General features: G+C 32.8%; 1 protein-coding gene across 1 annotated transcript in view; it reads right to left on the minus strand.

Moving 5' to 3' along the window:
* Positions 1–20,383, minus strand: part of CDH9 (cadherin 9) — a 151,988-nt gene that overhangs the window by 84,837 nt on the left and 46,768 nt on the right. The window contains exon 2 of the mRNA XM_012459926.2: positions 17,112–17,388. Within this exon, the coding sequence (XP_012315349.2) occupies positions 17,112–17,339 (228 nt within the window). The 5' untranslated portion in view covers positions 17,340–17,388. The remainder of the gene's footprint in view (positions 1–17,111; positions 17,389–20,383) is intronic.

Below are 20,383 nucleotides of genomic sequence, written 5' to 3' on the forward strand. Positions count from 1 at the left end.
TGCTGATTTTACTGGCTGGTTAAAAAAATACATGTAATCTGTACGTGTGTCTATTAGTGTATTTATGTGTGTATATATATATGTATGTGTGTATATATATATATATATATATACACACACTCATACAAATGACAACCAGTCGTCTTATTTTCAGTACTTCTTTCTAACAAAACCAATTTTAAGTCTAGAGGTTTATTTTTATATTTTTAAGTTATAGAAAAGTTAATAATATGGTTATGAGATTAACAATCTAATTAAGTCATATATAGTGGTGTTCAATATAATTAAGTTAAATATACAGTTATTAAATTAATAAAGTTAATGATATAATTAAGTTAAAATACTTTAAAAATACTGAATTATAATACTTGACATGAATCCATTTTTTGCTGATTTTATGAAAATGTCACCAAACTAAATATGTATTTATTTTCCCCTTTATATATATAGTTTAAACTATAGTGATTGATTTTACAATTTTTTCTGATCAATTTTTTTTCGAGTAGCTATGTAAAGAAATGACCATGAGTCACATTATTTTACAGTAAAGAATAATCCTATTAGATTCACATACAGTTTTCTAACCATTTATCTAACCTGAAAAATGTGAAGAAAAATAACCTCACTTCATCTGAATATACAATACACATGATGGACATGATTTCATGTATTGTGTAAATGTTCCTCCCAATATACTGTTGCTTCATGATCAAGCTACATTGTTCAAGTTACATCCTATATACCTGACTTGTTAGCCTAAAATAAGCATAGAAAATAACTAAATGATTGCAACAACTCCAAAGAAATATGACAGAATAATTGACTACCCCTTGAAATTTATGCAATTGTAATCAGAACCTTCATTGCTCTGCCTTCACTGAATGTTTTTCCATATATTTACATACATAGGCTAGACCTCATTTATTTTCTTAAAAAAAACTCATTTTGCAAAATTGACCTTGGCCCGTATACCTGTATAAATATAAATAAGATGATCTTTCTCATAAAACTTGCAAGTCTTTATAGTGATTCAAATGTCTAGTGTAAATATAGTAAGAATGGTCCTGGGATATTCACATGTAATTCAGCTTGGATACCAACATAATCTTTCATTTCCTCTAAATTTTCTGATCCATAGAGGGGAAAAGAATGTTAGCAGTAAAAACATTAGAAATGCTTCCGACATAGAAGGGGCCATTCTTATCACAATTCACACATTTCAGCTATCTTTTGTCCTATGAAGTTCCTTTTGACATAAATGCAAACTCTGCTTCTTTTCAGCTTTATGTAAAGCTAAAATGGGAGCCTCTATTTCTAGTCTTGACCAGAAAGTCAGAAAAGAGAATGTGTACTTTATGATTCCAGCATTATTCACCATGAAAATGGTCAAGATGAAGCATGCATTACCCGGAGTGAAATGGCATGAGAGAAAATTAGAATTCACTCATCGGTCATATTATATCTCACAGGACACAAACGAAGGTTATAGCCTTGAACACATCATTTTTAAGAGGCAATTTTTACACTCTGGGGAGTGCTAACTACAGAAATGTATTTTCACTCTCACTGTTTCATTCCAACTTTAGAGAAATACCTACTTAGTAGGATCAGTGTTAAGTAATGCTGATCCATTGTGCTCTCAATGTATAAAATTCATTAAATATAAGAACTTCAGCAGAAAAAAAGAGTTTAGAGTGAATCATTATCTTGCAACATATTATTTGTATATGTTGCTAAAATCAACTACATGGCTGAAATGTAGGATTTGCTTTAGGATATTCGCTTCTCAAGTTTAATCTCTTCACAATGAAATCTATTTGAACTGATTTGACAAATGTGTTTCTGTGCACGTGCGTACATATGCCTGCACTGTGCTAAGGGGATAGAAAATGTAAGAGTGTTAGGTAATTTTTATTTTCACAGCCTGTACTCAAGTGGATGAGTGGATTTAAATATACACACACACACAGACACACACAGACACACACACATACACACACACACAAAGATCTGTGTGATAAGAAAATATAAAAACACTACAAAATATATAGTAACAGAGCACAGAGACAGCAACCACTAACTGGCAGGTGAGAAAATTGCTCATAAAAAGTGACATCAGATGAAAACCTTTTAAATCTCAACAGGATTTACTATTCATGGAATAGAATGGAAGGTATGAATAAACTGGGAAGGTGAAGTGATTAAATGGTAAATTAAATATTGGTGTGATTAGGGGTTAATAACAGTAAATGTCCAATTTTAAAGGTGTTAAAAGAATGGCAATCTAGATGTATTTGAGCATTTTTCCTATACAAGAGCCATTCAAATATTTGAGGAGGATAACATTGTGATATGTAATTTAGGAAAAGCATACTATACGCTTTTCCTAAACAGTATAAAAAACTTGTTTTAAAGGGGAAAGAAAACAAGATGTAATAAGACCCGTTAGGTGTCTAGTACAAGAAAGTCAACTAGAAACATTGAAAGATTGACTGCTGTCAGCAGCGACTGATATGCAACCACATTTAGGAGTTTGGAAGATAATCAATAGAACCAGATTAATCACAGGAGTAATAAAAAGGCAGAGACATCAATAATAAACTGAATGCATTTGTTTTTGTACAATTTGTTTTTGTTATATAGTTGTCCCTCAGTATATGTGGGGGATGGGTTCCAGGAAACCCACATATATCAAAATCTCAGAATACTCAAGTTCGGCCATTGACCCTGTGGAACCTCCCTAAAAGAAAACTTGGCCAAAAAAGTCAGCCCTTCCTATATGAGGATTTCTTGTCCCACTTTTCAATCTGAGTTTGGGTGAACGAAGTCTGCCTACAAGTGGACATGCACAGTTAAATCAGTGTCGTTAAAGGATCAACTGCACCTTCTCTACTGGTTGCTTTTCAGCGGTCCTGTTACAAAAATATTAAAATAATTTCTACCAGTCTTTAACAACATATGGCCAAACACTGAAAAAAGTTCTGCACTTTAGTTGCAGGTTGTGGGTAGGAGGAAGAAACTAACATGTGAGAATGCTGGCTGTTAATCTCGATGCTAACTGTAGCAAAGTAATAGTAAACTCAGATTTTTATCCCACTTGGAAGCAATACCTGGTCACTGGATATCAGTGGGGCTTTAAAATTGATTATGGGAGCTCTAAAATTTACTACTGAATATGCTCTCTATACCAGATCTATATTATGCCTTCAGTTAAAAACCTAAGAAATCGTGAAACCTGAGCCACAAGGGTCTGCTTAGCCTCTGGAAGGTCCACTGGGTATCTGATTGCATCAATGTATTATTTTCTTTTGTACATTAGCTTGAGATCCCCTTTTTAGTATCAATTTTATTTTGTATTTTTTTTTTTTTTTACAAAAGATGTTCCTTGAAGATGAGGAGTGCAAGGCATATTAACAATTGATTAACAAAAAATTCAGTCAAGACTGAATTTAAATTTATCACAAACATGTAATTATAGAATACCATTCATCAATTTCAACCCCTTCCATGAACAAAGCTTTTCAAGTAATTCCAACTGATGAAATTTCACTGATTTAAGTGTCTGTCTCTCTGCCCTAATACATCTCAGGGAGCATGTGTTAATAAATATTTCTTTGAATGGATTTTCTTTCTTTTTGTGTTACTACCTCATTTTCTGTTTTAATATGATGAACAAATTTAAGGTTCAAAACAGTGTCTGCAATGCATTTTTACATTTGAAAATGCAGTGAAACACCAACAAAACAACATGTAATGTCAAGGTTATTTAATATGCCTCTGTTTTAATTATCTTGCATAGTATATTTTAAAACTTAATTTTTTGCTGCTCTGCTCCATTTTTTAAGATCGTGTATTCATGTTAAGAAAAGGCCATCTATAGCTGGGCACGGTGGCTCACACCTGTAATCCTAGCACTTTGGGAGGCTGAGGCAGGCAGGTCACCTGAGGTCAGGAGTTCAAGACCAGCCTGGCCAACATGGTGAAACCCCATCTTTACTAAAATACAAAAATTAGCAAGGCATGATGGCAGGTGCCTGTGATCCCAGTTACTCAGGAGGCTGAGCCAGGAAAATCCCTTGAACCTAGGAGATGGTAGCTGCAGTGAGCCGAGATGGCATCACTGCACTCCAGCCTGGATGGCTGAGTGAGACTCTGTCTCAAAAAAAAAAGAAAAGAAAAGAAGAAAAGGCCATCTATAGTAAGCAAAATAATGAGTTTGCCCGTATGAAGACAAATAAGTCAAGTAACATGATATGTGCTTTCTAAATTCTATTTGTAAAATTCCAACAAAGCAGTTCTATGGGTTTGGAAGGTATTTGCCTGTTCATTTTAGATATTTCATCGTGTGTTTAAGCAGTCCAGTGATTACAGTAGTGATCAGGAATATTACAGTTCTGTGCTCAAAAATCCTAGATTAAAATCAACAATGAATTGAGTGTTAACATGTGCCAGGCACTGAACTGGCTGCTGGGGGCTTCTATACTTTCAGGAATAAACTTGTCTGAATGGATGTCTATGGGAGTATTTTTATAAAATGCAAAATACAAAATGGTGATGTGAGTGTTAATTTATTCTGATTTTTCCGAGGTTTATTGAGGTATACAAATGATAAATACAAAATATATCTACTTGAGGTGTATAATGTGATGTTTTGATATATATATAAATTATGAAGTGAGCACAATTAAGCTAATTAACATTTCCATCACCTCATATAGTTAGCTTGTGTGCGTGTGTGTGTGTGTGTGTGTGTGTGTGGTGAGAACATAAGATCTACATAAGATCTATTCTCTTAGGAAACTTCAAGTATACAACTGCAGTCACCATGCTGTACATTTGATCTCTAGACTGTATTCATTCTATAACTAACAGTTTAGACCCTTTGACCAACAGCTCTCCGTTTTCCCCACTCTCAGTCCCAAATCTGTTATATACATGTAATAGAGTGAAAGAATAGAAAGTTTACAACATAAAGGCTGAGTATGACCATTGACATCTGCCCTCACATATCTGATTGACATGTGAGTGGAGGTGCTCACAAAATTGTCCTCGAAAGAAGGGAAGCTACTTCCTGGTCTCACAGCCACTTGAGACATTGTTATCAGAAGAGCAAGGATATGACTCCAAAATAGGCTTGCCAGATCGAGACAAGAAGCGATTAGAAAATATTTACATATGGCCAAAGCAGACTCCCATTTGAAGGTCTGAGTTATTTCCCGATAAGGAATCAGTGAGCTACCATGTTTCTTAACATGCTAAAGCACCTCAAACTATCCAGAGTTTTAGTCTCAAGAGTGGCATTTTAAAATAGGAGAGAATGATTCATACTATCACCTATGATATAAAACTCTGTACCTAATGTATTGAAACATGAACCAGAAATAATTAGTAGAGCTTTGTGACAAAAAACAAGAGGGTTTATTTTGACTTAGCACGTTAGAAAATTTTTTAAATATTACATTATTATAGCACTTAGTGTGACACCTGCATGATCACGTTGTGCTGTGTTTTTCAAAAGCAATCCTGGTGTTCAGGTTTTTGTCTTCACAAAGTTTTTGTGTTGGACAGATATACCCACTGAAAGTAATTAAGAAAGTCTGACCCAAACAAACAAATGTACAGATAAACAAAAATTTGTTGACACTGGACACCCACCACAGAAGAAGAACTGCATAATTGAGGGCCTTAATTTAAGCTTCTTATGGCTTGTATCATAACCAGGCTTTCCTCCTAAAGGTAATTCCCAGTTATGGGTAGTAGAGGCTGTGTAGATAGTTTGAGCCTGTGACACTGGTAAGAAATAGGAAGGCACAATCTTAAACAGGAGTCACAGAGAGTGGAAACTCCAGGTCTCTTTTAACATGCCCAACTATTTTGTTGTTATCTAAACTTCACATGCACAAGACAGACATCCAAGTAACTTCGTAGAAAACGTTTGCAAGAAGGCTAAGGAATTGAACACAAATTTATTGAGAAGGAAACAAAAATTATAGTTAAATACTCCACCAAGTTAGTGTGAATTTGAGAGTGTTTTAAAAGTTCTGTAGATCTCAAGCAGGGACAAGTTTTAGACGTAATGACAAGCTGAACTATTTCTACCTTAGCATAAACACTATATGAACAGAAAGAGTGACAAAACCAATCTGATGAAATATTGGTAATTGGTGAATCTGACAAAAGAGTGTACAAAAGTTGGTACAATTTGAGTGACCCTCCTATAAGACTGAAAAAGTTAAGTTATCAAAAATACACAGGTATATTAATTGTGATGACATTTAATATTTAGGTTATTTTATGGTCCTCTAATTTTTTGTTTTGTTTTGTTATTTGAGACAGGGTCTCACCCAGGTTGGAGTGTAGTGGCATGATCTTGGCTCACGGCAACTTCTGCCTCCAAGACTCAAGCAATCCTCCCACCTCAGACTCCTGAATAGCTGAGACCACAGGCACTTGATCAAGCTAATTTTGTGTATTTTTGGTAAAGAAGGGGTTTTATCATGTTGTCCAGGCTGGTCTTAAACTCCTGATCTCAAATAGTCTTCTCATTTCTATGCATATTTTATTTTTCCAGTTATTGTCTACTTTTATGTTTCTAGCACTTTTAATTCAATCTGAATCTGTGAGATTTCCAGCCTGTTCATAACATTACCGACCCTTGGAATTTTCTGTCTTTTTAGTTAGTCATTCTAGTGTTTGCATGGTTTAAATCCACATGTTCCTAACAAGTTAAACATCTTAAAACATTTTATCATGCATACTGGCCAGTTGGATATCCTTTTGTGTGAAATATCTATTCAGTCTTTTTGCTCTAATTTATATCTTCTCATCTTTTTCTTATTGATTTTTAAATATTTGCATAAATAAAATATTTTGTCATGTCTATTATTGTATGTATTACATTTATTAAAATTACTTTCTCTTATTTGCAGATATATTAATTGCTTATACCATTAAATGAGGATTTCAGAATCTGTAATCTAAGAACAAGGAAATGGCTAATATAATCATAGTATTATCACAAATTTAAATTAAAGAATTTTAACAATATAATTATATTCCACATTGGAATAAACAGTCCATCTTCAAATATGCCAATTGTTTCAGTAATATCGTTGTGGCAATTTCTCACTTAAATTCAGTATTCAATGCAAAACTATACATTTTCTTAAATAGGCATGTCATGTTATTTTCTTTAATCTCAAACAATTTCTCAGAATAATTGAAATTGAGAAGATAATTTTATGAAAATCTAAAGGACTTTGAAAGTCACAGTGATCTTCTAAAGGAGGACTACGATTGGGGAGCCTGCATGATCAGATTGACAAAACCATAATGTTTCAATAACTAAGGCAGTTTGGTATTGACATCAAATAGAATTGACCCCTTTGTTTTTAATAACAATAAGTGATTCTAAAAATTGTATTAAAATTATCTATATAGATATATATGTATGTGTATGTGTGTGTGCACGTGTGTGTGTATATATGTGTATGTATGTATATATGGCACTATGTAATAACCAGGAGCAAACAAAGACTGGAAAGGGTATAAGCAAATAGGAGATAAAGTGAATTCTACATTAATCTCTTTGAGGGCATACTTCATTTCATGTGTCATATAAAATACAAATTTTAAGAATTCAGGATCTGAATTCAAGGCTGCCATACTGGTTAACAATTGAGAGGAGAAAGATCCAGGAATGGAGGAAACCACAGAGGAGGCAGCCCTAAAACTGGCATACACATTTAATGTGTGGCTGACTCTTAAACTGAACATGTATACAGTAAGACATGAGTAAGAACTGAGCAGAGATTTTAAGCACTTCAGATACAGAGAAGAAGAGTTTAAAATTCAAGCTTCTCTTAGGTAGACATGCTTGGTAAACACTTAGGGATTTCCAGTGAAACATCAGTAGAATAATAACTTAAAGAAGATGTACTAAGAATAAGGGTTACACTACAAGATTCAGGGAATAAACAAAATAATAGTCTGCCTAGAAATTTCTAAAACCAAACCTGCACAGAATCAAAGTAGCATCCAGTGTAATTTTATTGCCTGCTGGGATGAAACTCAACACTCTTTAAAGCAAGATAATAGAATTTCTGCAATGTGTTATTCACAATGTCTAGTATATAATCTAAGCTTTCTAGAGATTAAAAAAAGCAGAAACATTCTAACACATAATGAAAAATAGGTAGTGAATAAAAATAGACTTAAAGAAGACTCCAATATTGAATTTAATGGGACAAAGACCTAAAAGTAATTAACATCAATATACTGAAGAATTTATAGGGCATACTAAAATAATGGTAAGTACATGAAAAATGTCATAAAATGTGTCAACAATCTAACAGATAATAAAGGAAACCCACAACTGAAAATATAATACCTGAATTAAAAACATATAATGATGATTGCACACAGAAAAATAAGAAACAATAAATCTGAAAATAAATTTCCCAAATTTAAGCACAGACACAATATCATATCAACCAAAAATAGTTTCCAACTATGGGACAAGATGAAGTGCTCTAAAATATTTGTGTTTGAACCTTCCAACAGGAAGAGAAAATGGCCACAAAATTAACTATTTTTTAAATGCCCATTTAATTTTAAAATGAAATACAACTGATGAAATACAACTCACCAATGTAAGGAATCCAGTGAATTCCAAACAAGGTAAAAAAAATAAATAAAACACACAGCTAGGTATCAAATTAAGATTAAAGAGAGCAAAAATATAAATACAACCTTAAAAGCAGCCAGAAAAACACATATTACATATAGGGCAGCAACAATAAGAATAATGGCTTTTTATTAAAAGTAATATAATTCACAATACAATGTAACAACAATTTTAAGTGCTAAAATGAAAATAAATGTCAGATTAACCCACAGTTTTACATCCAGTTAAAACATTTTTCAAAATAAAAATGAAATAAAGGGTGTTGAACAATGAGAACACTTGGACACAAGGAAGGTAGCATCACACACTGGGGTCTGTAGGGGGGAATTAGGGGAGGGACAGTGGAGGGTGGGGAGTTGGGGAGAGAGAGCATGGGGAGAAATGCCTGATATTGGTGATGGGGAGGATGGCAGCAAATCACACTGCCATGTGTGTACCCATGCAACAATCTTGTATTTTCTTCACATGTACCCCAAAACCTAAAATGCAATGAAAAAAAAAAGAAAAAGAAGAAAAAATAAAATATTTCAAATAACAAAAAGCTAAGAAAGTTTGTTTCCAGCAGACACACACTACAAGTAATGCTAAAAGAATTCTTTAAGTTGAAGGGAAATGATGTCACACAGAAATTCTGGACTACAGATAAGAATAAAAAGCACTGGCTAGATATACTTATATGAACTAATATAAATGATTATTTTTTAATCTCTAAATGTTTTCAAATAAATAATAATGTTTAAATAAACATTAACAATGCATTGTGCAGTTTACAATATGTACAAGAAAAATATATGACAAAAATAGAACAAAGTCTTGCAAGAGAAATTAAATTATGCTATTGTAAGATGAGTATATTATATGCTAAAATATACAAGATTAATTCAATTTATACTGTAACAAATTAAGAATGAAAACTAAGATGGCTTGAACACACACTAAAAGGTAAAAATACAGTGTGGCGATTCCTCAAGGATCTAGAACTAGAAATACCATTTGACCCAGCAATCCCATTACTGGTTATGTATCCAAAGGATTATAAATCATTCTATTATAAAGACACATGTACATGTACATTCATTGCGGCACTGTTTACAATAACAAAGACCTGGAACCAACCCAAATGCCCATCAATGATAGACTGGACAAAGAAAATGTGGCACATATACACCATGGAATAGTATGCAGTCATAAAAAAGGATGAGTTCATGTCCTTTGTAGGGACATGGATGAATCTGGAAACCATCATTCTCAGCAAACTGACACAAGAACAGAAAACCAAACACTGCATGTTCTCATTCATAAGTGGGTGTTGAACAATGAGAACACATGGGCACAGGGAGGGGAACATCACACACTCTGGTCTTTTGGGGGTGAGGGGCTAGGGGAGGGATAGTGGGAGGTGTGGAGGTTGGGGAGGGACAACACTGGGAGAAATGCCTGATGTAGATGATGGGGAGATGGAGACAGCAAACCACTATGACATGTGTGGACCTATGCAACAATCCTGCAAGATCTGCACATGTACTACAGAACTTAAAGTTTAATTAAAAAATAAATAAATAAAAATACAAAGAAGTATAGATAAGACTGGCCAATAAAGGTCATAAATATAGGTGTTTAAACAAATACTTAATTGCTCCAAAAGATTACAGACACACACACACAAACACACACACACAAATAAAGAAACAAAGCTATAAAGAACAACTGAAAGGGATAGAAAAGAAGAAAATGACAGATTTAAATCCAAATATATCAATAATGGCATTACATATAAATGAGTTTACATCAATTAAATGTCAAATATTGTCAGATTGCATACAAAGAATAAGCCAATTCTGAGCTCTTTATATGACAATAAATCCTTACAGCTGGATTTTTAATAGAATTACACAGAAAGGCTCAGAGCAAAAGAATGGCAAAAAATGAATAACACAAGCAGGTTCATGAGAAAAGTTGTGTGGGCAAATTCTTAGCAGGCAAAGTTAATCTCAAGTAAATAGTATTATCACAGATGAAGGACTGTATTTCATGATGATAAAACATTTAATCAAATATAAAAAAGATAACTGGATATGTACCTAATAATTTCATTAAAATAAATAAGAAAAAAAGACAGAGTTAAAAAGAGAAAAATTTTCAAATGGAGCATGTAAAAATCTTACTCCCAGGAAGAATTTGAACATGGAGACACAAAATACGGAATGCTGGAGAACTGAGCAACAGCATCATTAATTTTTTAAAAATTCTTTTCCTAAGAATATTATACCCAGCAAGTATGTAATAAACATTCAAGTATATAAGAAACATTTACCAAAGTAGTTTTAAAATGTAGTTTTTTCTAAAAAAAATCTGTGGGAGAATATTATAATTTTTCAAGAGAAACATTTGTTGTAGCAAGATAAAATAGTATAAAAGCAATAGAAAACCAACAGTGTTAAAAATAAAAATAGTAAATAGATTAAACAAAAAATTAGACATCTTAGCCTTGTCTTAGTGATATCACAGATTTTTTAAAATTATTTTTAAATTTTATGTACCCTGTTTTTCAAAGGGAGCACATACTGCTCATATAATGACATCATCATCTTCATCATAATTTATGACCATGTACATAAATAGCTTTCCCCATCCATCTCTCCATACCCTGCTGAAGATAATGCCACTTCTGCCACTTGTTTTCCCCCTCCATCCCTCCCTTCCTTCCTGATATGAGGGTATAAAAGAGGATTTGATCATCTGCAAGTTTTTCCCTTCCTCGCACTCTTCCTGCCTCCCTTCCTTCACTGATGAGTACATAAAGGTGGATTTGATCATCTGCAAGTTTAGAAGTCAAGGAAGAATATGTTGTAATATTAGAATTAGTTCAAAAACATTGAAATCAGTGTTGGAAGTGTGAAAAAAGTTACACATACAATTTGATAGCCATATGAAAAACCATTTTCTACCATACTTAGCATTTTTTAAATGGCTTCAGAGTTATTAAAACCCTCTAATATAATGGAAATACAGGGAAAGAATTGTAAGAACAGCAAAGAAAAACCACATCTATTTAGAAAGTCTGACTTTGGTGTACCATTTGTCAGAAAAAGGGAATATATTTTTATGAAATATACTTTTTATTGATACATATATTCTGCTTTTTCTATTTTTCAAAATGTAAGTTTCTCAGGATTCAGATTAACAAAGAATAAATATTTTTTAAAATAGTAGCTGAATATTAATTTTGAGTAAACCTATTATGCTGAAAATTTGGGGAAAGAAAATAAATCCAACACAGACTCAAAACCCAAAGGTCACAGATTCTAGGAGACAAAATAGAAAATATATCCAAATAACTGAAATTGTGCTACGAATAGGATTTTAAGAGATGAGCTCATAGTTTCTAAAGGTAATTCTAGCCAGGGAAAATGAAATGGGTTTTATGTAAAATTGGACACAAAAGTTTTCATAGCATATAGAATGAAAAGAAAAATAAGAGATGAGATTATGGAAAACTGAGTAAGATACTCCATGGGAAGGGGGCTGTAGATGTGAAGAAAAAAAAGAACGCTGAGATATATGGAAGAAGAAATATCCTGTTGACTAGAACTTAAGTACAAATGTATGGGGACATAGAACATAGGCGGGAATGTGCAAGAATACTAAGGAACACTTTGAATTCCCCTTAAGTGAATTTCGGCTAGTTTTCTATAGATATTTTTGTGCTAGAGATTGGCATTAGTCAAGAGATACTGGTAAACTGCTTCTGATCATTAAAAAAAATAAGTATAAATAAAGTCAGAAAAAGATAAGTTTAGTGTGCTATAGGAGTTGTCAAGCACAGTGATTGTACAGTACTGGCAGTAAAAATAAAAGATGGAGCTCTATCTTTAAAGTGAGTTTTTATGGAACTCAGTGCTAAACATACCTCAGTATTCTGTCCTTAAAGTCTTGTCAGAATGTTTAATGTTTTTCTTGTGTTGTGATTTACAAACAACTAATGCATAGAGAGAATTCTGGAATACAATGTATTTATAAATCAAAAGCAGCCGCTCCATATACTGCACCGTAAGTAATCACACTTAAAAACCATCATACACTTAGTTAACTTAGATTCTGAAAAACACTGATATACTATAACAACTCATCGAAACTCTTTAAATAAATTTGCGATTTTATTTCTGTTTCTACGTTATCTTCCATCAGTTACACGTACATATCGAACTGCCATACCTGAAAAGCTTAAGAAAAAATTACCTATTCAAGTCCATTATTTTATATATACTTCAAACCAGCATATGTAAGTGTTAAAGAGTGTCACTCCACCTTTCGATGCACAAATATAAAACAGATTCCTACCAAACTTTCTTTTGTTACCCATGTTTCCCATTGTTTTATGTAACATGAAAACCAATTGTAATCAAGAAAGCAGAATTCAATAAATGTTAAAATCCTCTTCCACTCTAGATTCTCTGATTACACTCATGATTTCAGAATGGAATAACAAAAGTTTGTAAATTAAAATTATAAAAATGTGAGAGAGAACTCTGCAACAAGGATAACATTGTATTCTAATGGTGGCTACCTTTAGGCAGCTCATTAGCTCCATGTTCCTTGCTCTGCACAAAGCAAGTGCTAAATACATATTTTTAAATTAAAATGTAATGTTCAGTTAAGTTGATATTCCAAATTATTAAATGAATCTTCACAATTTCCTTATGAAGAATAAACACTATGTCTGCTGTGCCTGGATATTGAGTTTCTCTTCATAAAATGAATGTGCTTTAACAGCCAAATATTCAAATCAAATAGGTAAATTCTATTCCATTCTCAATGATAATTGGGATATAGTTAATTGATTATTGATCCATGATAAGCAGAGATTATTCTGGACTTTGTCCTTGTGTACAAAAAAAAGTGTTATAAAGACTAACAGAATAGTACGGGCATTTCCATGTTTCTTGTTAAAATTATTTTAATTTCTCTCAAGCATTGTTTCTATTCTGCCTAAATAATTTAGTCACATGTGTCTATTCAAATTATAGAGAAGCTAGATGGCACTTATTATGACTTTGTTTTTCTCTTGGGTAACAATATGTTTCCCTTATGACATAAATCAGTATTAATAAATCTCTGATGGTTTTAGTCAAGAATGACCAACCAAATTTCAAATTGCATTATTGTGAAAAACAAAAACTTGCTATTAATTCTAACATTTCTGACTTTTCTATATTGCAAATGTCTGAAATGCCATAAAAGATTATGCAGTATTGCCTTGTTAAAATTATCTTAATTCATTTCCTAACTCTTTTAATCCATTCTGACAATAAAAGAAAACTGATTAGGATCTTCCATTCTGATAATGAAAGAAAACTGATTATTTTAGTTCTGTGCTCCACCCATAACTGATTTGTATAAAGTAATAGATTTATTCACATTTCATGCTGTATGTAAAAACAATTCAGCCTAGAATTCCAGAGCTTTCATAGTGAAGGCCTAGCTTTATCCTTTTAGACTCGTCTCTTTTATCGTGCTATATGCATGCAATTTCACCTTCTAAGATTTGTGCACATACACGTATTTACAAAAATGTCTCTGGATGTTTTTGTGCTTAATGGCAGGCCTTTCCAAAATCTGAGAAAAGACCAGAAATTTGGAATGGAAAAAATCTTAATGACAATGTAAATTAACCTAACAAGAATCTGAGGCTTGTAAAGTTTAAACAACTTCCGAATACTAATAGTAAATGTCACAATCAAGAAAAAATCTTGTAAATTGCATGTTGGTGTGTGTATATGTATATAATTTATTTATTACATTTTGATGCACTATTTTATTTTTCTAAAACTGCTTCCTCTAAATTCAGGATAAAACCCTAGTTTTTAACTTTTAAAAATATGTCTTTCCAATTTTATACAATTTTATAGCACCTGTAAATTAATATGGTGCCTATCATTTTCTGTGATACCTAGCATCTATAAAACTATAAAGAAACCATGGAAATTTCTTCCCATTAGAAGACTTTCCAATCATGGTGCATGGTGAATATGACAGGTCTTTTCTTTACAGGAGATACCACCAAATACAGTGGAACCTGGAAGACTAGATTTAGGTCTACCCAGGGAAACCAGAAACACTGTGGTCAAAAAGATAATCTATGTGGTGCTCAAGAAGTTAAATCCTTATTAGAATTCATATGTCTGACTAAGTTTAGAGTTAAGGGTCTGGTCAGCCTTTGTAAATGCAAATAAATAGCAATGTTGAAAGCCAGAAAAGCAGGATAAAAAGAGTGTAAATGCCCTTAATAACTTACTAAAAGCTAAGATGTGGTTGAAAGTCAGCCCACTTTTATAATGAACTAGATATGTGGTAATGGCATTTCTTAGATAAGTCCCTATTTAAAAAACAAAGATTTTTATTTTTTCTTCAAAAAGTAGTATAAGTGTTTTATTTTGTTAAGGTGTCTCTTTCATATACATATTATTTTCAATTGGAAACATAAAAGTAGTTGATAGGTAGTTTGGGTTTCATTGTATTTATTTCCCCCCAACATCTGATATGATAATGAGTAATCTATTTGAGGTTCATAACCCCATCGTCAAGAATAAATAGGGGCAAACATCACATGCCTTAACTTGTCCATGCATAAATCCAAAATGCCATTTTTCCAACACAAATGAAAAAAAATTATGAAAAGTAATTAAACAAAGCCATGTATATACATTTAGTAGTTGTTTATGACAGATTATGGAATTAATTAAAAAGTAAGCATGATTACATAGAAAATTTTAAACCATAATGTATATTTAAAAATGTGAGAGCAGGAATGGTGGTCAATTCAGATATTAATCAGTGTACACTCAGTGTTTAGAAGGAAGCATTTTTGTTTTTGACTAAAAATAAATGCTTGCTATAGACCCTTAACTTCCTTAAGATTATGAGCATCTCTTTTTATCTGTGGCTATTCTTCTGCGTCTGTAAATCTGCAAGGATAAAACGGTTTCTGTAAGGCCCTGTGACCTCAGTGTGTCCTTTATACACTTCCTTGGAGAATCATAAGGCAATTTCACATCCTTAGACAAAAAATGTTTGCTAGCTGAACTTGAATTTCCCGATGTTAGTTATTAAGTGTAGTGTGAAAAGTGATGTTAAATGAGGGATGGCTGAGGATGCCATATGACTAAGCTGAGAAGAAATAACAGGCACAAAAGAACCAGCAAGGGAACTGAATGGGGCGGAATAAGCATGACCTATGGAACCAGAAAAGAGAAATTTCAAAAGAAGATAAACTAATAGGTTTCTGATAAAGGAGGCTGCATTTGATTGGCCCACACACGGAAGGAAGAATTAGATCAAAATTTTGGCAATTTCATGATCAAATGTATTTCTGGTTTGAAAGCTACAAGCATGACGTTTGTGATATTAGGTATCTGTATTTTTTTTTTTTTTTTTCATTTTTGGCCTGTTCTAATTTATTTGCCTGGTGCTATCAGTGAGTCAAACAATAATCAGACCATTACAGTCCCTTCAAGTACATATATGCCGTTACTCAAAAAAAAAATAATAATACATTTATGATCTGTAGACTGCTAGTACTTAAAATTGTTTGTTTTGTTGTAAAAATTTTAACATATCTCAGCATTGGGTATAAATTGAGAATAATCACAGTTAACAAATGAATTGTTCTGAGTTTAGAATAGTGTGAATGTGATTGGTAAGGAAACAGATGATAGATAAAAAGAAAACTATGGATGTCAGAAAGGTTATGCCGCTAAAGAAAGAAAAAGAAAGTGATAATAAGTTAAGGAAAAAGAGGTCTCTAAACAGAGATGAAGGAGAGCAGTGAATATGCTTCAAAACTGAACACAAGAATGGAGTTACATATTCTCTATTATTGTCTGCTTCTGATTGCTCATGAGTGACTTTGCTCCTACTAACACAGAAGTGTATCTACTTAAAGATAGTGTCTTCTTTCTCTTTTTTTTTTTTTAATCTTGTCTTTATCCAATTGCCTTGAACACTTTTGTCTGGATTACAAGCAGGAAGCTCAGCCTGGCTGATATTAAGAAATAGAAATATCTAGAAGTACTTTATTTCTCATGCAGAGTATACTATTCTTAATTATGATAAACTATCAATATATTTCAAGGAGAGTTTTATTTCAATAACACACATACGATTAAATAATAACTAGCTGATTGATAATGAATTACATCCATCTACATGACTTATTAGTTTATGCTCATTATTGATACTGATTTACATGTAGAGCCCAGATATGTTTCCTTGCCCTTCCTCACCAAAATAATTTGCAATACCACACCTTCTGAAGACAGTAATTAGTTACATATTTTTGAATGATCACTAGTGTTGTGGAAAGTTGCTATAAAAAATAAATCACTGTCACTTTCAGCTTTTAGATTTCTCATTCAAAAATTCTTACCTTGCCTACATATTGTGTGTCAGTACCTGTGTACTCTTCCAATAAGAAGAACTGATTCCACATCCAGCCACGCTTGGTGCGACGTAGCATTTTACCATCATCTTTTGTCAGACCCACTATCTTTTTGCTTGATAAGTAACCGTTAGCTTTTTCTTGTAATAGGATGGTGTCAACTGTATGGCACATATAGGTCCAGATGAATAACGGTATACAATGGTAAGTCCTCATTATCTTCAACTTCGGTGGGTTGTCAAATTCAATGTAATGTTTGTTTCTCCTAAAGGTAAGGAGAAAAAATGGCTTTATTAGCTTGAGTTTCACTTTCCCATAACATGTAAACTGAAAAACTTATTCCGAATGTTATTTAAATTTTATTATGTACTGTATATACATTACATTTCTACATTACATCAGTGAACAATCATGAAAAACTCACTTATCTCATAGATAAGTAGAAATACATATATAGCTCAAGTAAACTAAACAGAAATTTAGCAACTAATTGAAGATAACTATAAAATAATCAGATGCGTATTAATATATTTGTAATTTAAAACACTAAATATTTTGAAAAGTAAGCTCTACAGTATACAAATTATCACAGTGAATGCTCCATAGTCCTTAAGACTAATAAAAGTAGAATATTTATTAACATACATATGCATATGAAATTATATATTTTAAAGAGCACTTCTCATAATCCACCATTTTTAATAAACTGTTTCTCTCCTCTGCCTCCTATCTTCCTTTGTCCTTACTCTTCCTCCTTCTATCAGGTTGAAATGTTCCCTCAAGGCAAATTAAATGGTACCAAATATACTCAGGATTGTGTCTTGCAATACTTATTACCATGTCGATCTTTTCCAATCAATAACTATTTTTTTCAGCAATTAATTGAGTAGGACAGTCAAATTTATTTGAGACTGAGGAGTACATGCTCTAAATGAAAATTTTACATGGTAACTAAGAACAAATTTATTTATAAAATAATAAGAAAAAAGAGCATACAAAGTTGATATTGAAAAATTAAATAAGACATGTTACGCATAGGATATTCTGATCCAGAAATTGGAAACAATGTCTCCCTGTTAATATAATAAGTTGGTTATTCTTGTATAAAATTATAGTTCATTTGGTATTTCACAATTAGTTTTATTTGTTATCAAATTGGGTTTAGTTTGTATGATATTTAATGTAGAAGATGTGAGATGATCATGGCTGTGATCTGTTAAGCAATGGAAACCAATCTCAAACTAGTAGGCAAAAAGTCATTGGGTTATAAAATCAAATTAAGTATGGAAAGGAAAACAACAAAACGAGCAAAGAAGCAGCTGGGCATTTCCTAATTATGAAAACTAGAATTAGGGGCTTGAGTATTCTATTCTCTCTCTCTCTCTCTCTCTCTCTCTCTCTCTTATTTTGTCTCTCAATGACTAAGCCTCCTCAATTTGAATAAATTATGTGGGTGATTATATCTCCTGAATTAATATTTAAAATCTTCAATTTTAGAAAGCAACTGATAGTCTTTTCTAATTGGAGTTTTAAGAATCCTGAAAATGGACTCTGATTTACCGGGTTTAAGCCAGAAACCCGATGTTCAACCAAGCATCTATGAATTCAGTAATGGGAATTACAAAATATAAAAGTCAAATATAAGGATCTAGCTTCGCTTTCTACCTTACTATCTGTGATATTTTTGAATACCAACCTATATCACTTGGTCTTAATTAGTACCTGACCCAAAATGTATTGTTTTGAATTTTATTTTAATCTTTTATCAATACAAAGTAATAGTCATGTATATTGCAAGGTTTTATTTTATTTCAAAGACAGCAAATCTGAGGTATGATGAATTTAAGTTACATAACAAAAGTCATACAGGTAATAAATGTTAGAATCAGGTTTCAGACCCACAGTCTTAAACACAGTTTTTAATATAAGACAATACATCTGGAAGAGTTAGCATAGTGCTAGCATACACCTCAACATATTAGTATTATCATCATGATCATCACAAGCATCATCATTGTCATTGTCATCATCAAGCATGGTTGCTCCTACTGTAGGCATAGAGATATGGGTCCAACTCAGCAGAAAGAACAATGGTCATTGGCAGGTGGTATTTCAGATTCTTGCTATGGTCCAGAGCTACAGGTTCTGTCCGACACATCTATGTACCCTAATTTCCATACCTATTATTTAAGAAACTGGTCACTGTTAGCTCTTAATACAAACATATGGTTACAAATGTATGCTGCTCTTAATACATACATGTGATTAAACTTCAGAATTACAGTAATCCAAAATTACATCATTTTTCAATGTCAAAATCTCAGGTTATGGTTATTATCATCAGGACTTTATGTGGCTATTTGTAATCCTATAAACTATGGAATAATTGGTAAACTTAATTACAGCCAATATAAAACCCTGAATTAGATATAGGAAATTTACAATGTCCAATAGTGCTTAGAAAAATGTGTAATGGAAAAGTAACTTAGTGGCCACTGGCCCAGAACATGCCCCACGTTTTGTAGCTCAGTGATGCTGTAGTGGAAAATGAACAGCCAGAGAATCTCAAGGGTAACTGTTATCTTACTTTGATAAAATACAACAAATTCCTTAGTTGACCACACGGGTTACCCTGGTTTCTTTCCACTGGTAGAATTTATTTTGATCATTCACCTTGCTTATAACCCTTGCCAGAGCAATCAAAGGATACTCTGTATTTCCTGGGGTCAGTTCTAACAGTGATGCCCACTTTGTGTGGAATGTAGGCCTTTGAGCAGAACAATCTAGTTTTATTAGATGGGGAAACAGACTTAGGCTGGGGCTAGGATCCCTTAGGCTTTTATAAACTACAGTAAGAAATTCTCATTCATTTTCAGTGCCATTGAAAGCAGTTGGAAGATTTTAACGTGATACGTTCTGAAAAGATCAATCTGATGCAGACTAGAAAATAGGTTAGAGGTCAGGAAACAGATTTGGTTAAGAGAGAGATCAGCTAGGCTCTATTACTCTAGTCCAGTAAGAGATGATGAAGGCATATAGAGAAGAGGTTTGGAGTGGATAGTGAAACGCTACTCAGATTCCCTTTGATCCTTTAATACGGCCACACACTCACACTACATACATGACAATTTTTGTATGCTTTTACTTCTAATGATCTGCACCTGCAACTATTTTTGAACAACTTCCCTTGGCTACTGGAACCCCTTTGCCCACATGCACAGGACGCCTAATGTGCCTGAAAGTTTACAAACATCTATAAC

Source organism: Aotus nancymaae, unplaced genomic scaffold (assembly GCF_030222135.1).
Source record: "Aotus nancymaae isolate 86718 unplaced genomic scaffold, 86718_ANA_hifiasm-v0.15.2.pri h1tg000014l, whole genome shotgun sequence".
Classification (NCBI taxonomy): Eukaryota; Metazoa; Chordata; class Mammalia; order Primates; family Aotidae; genus Aotus; species Aotus nancymaae.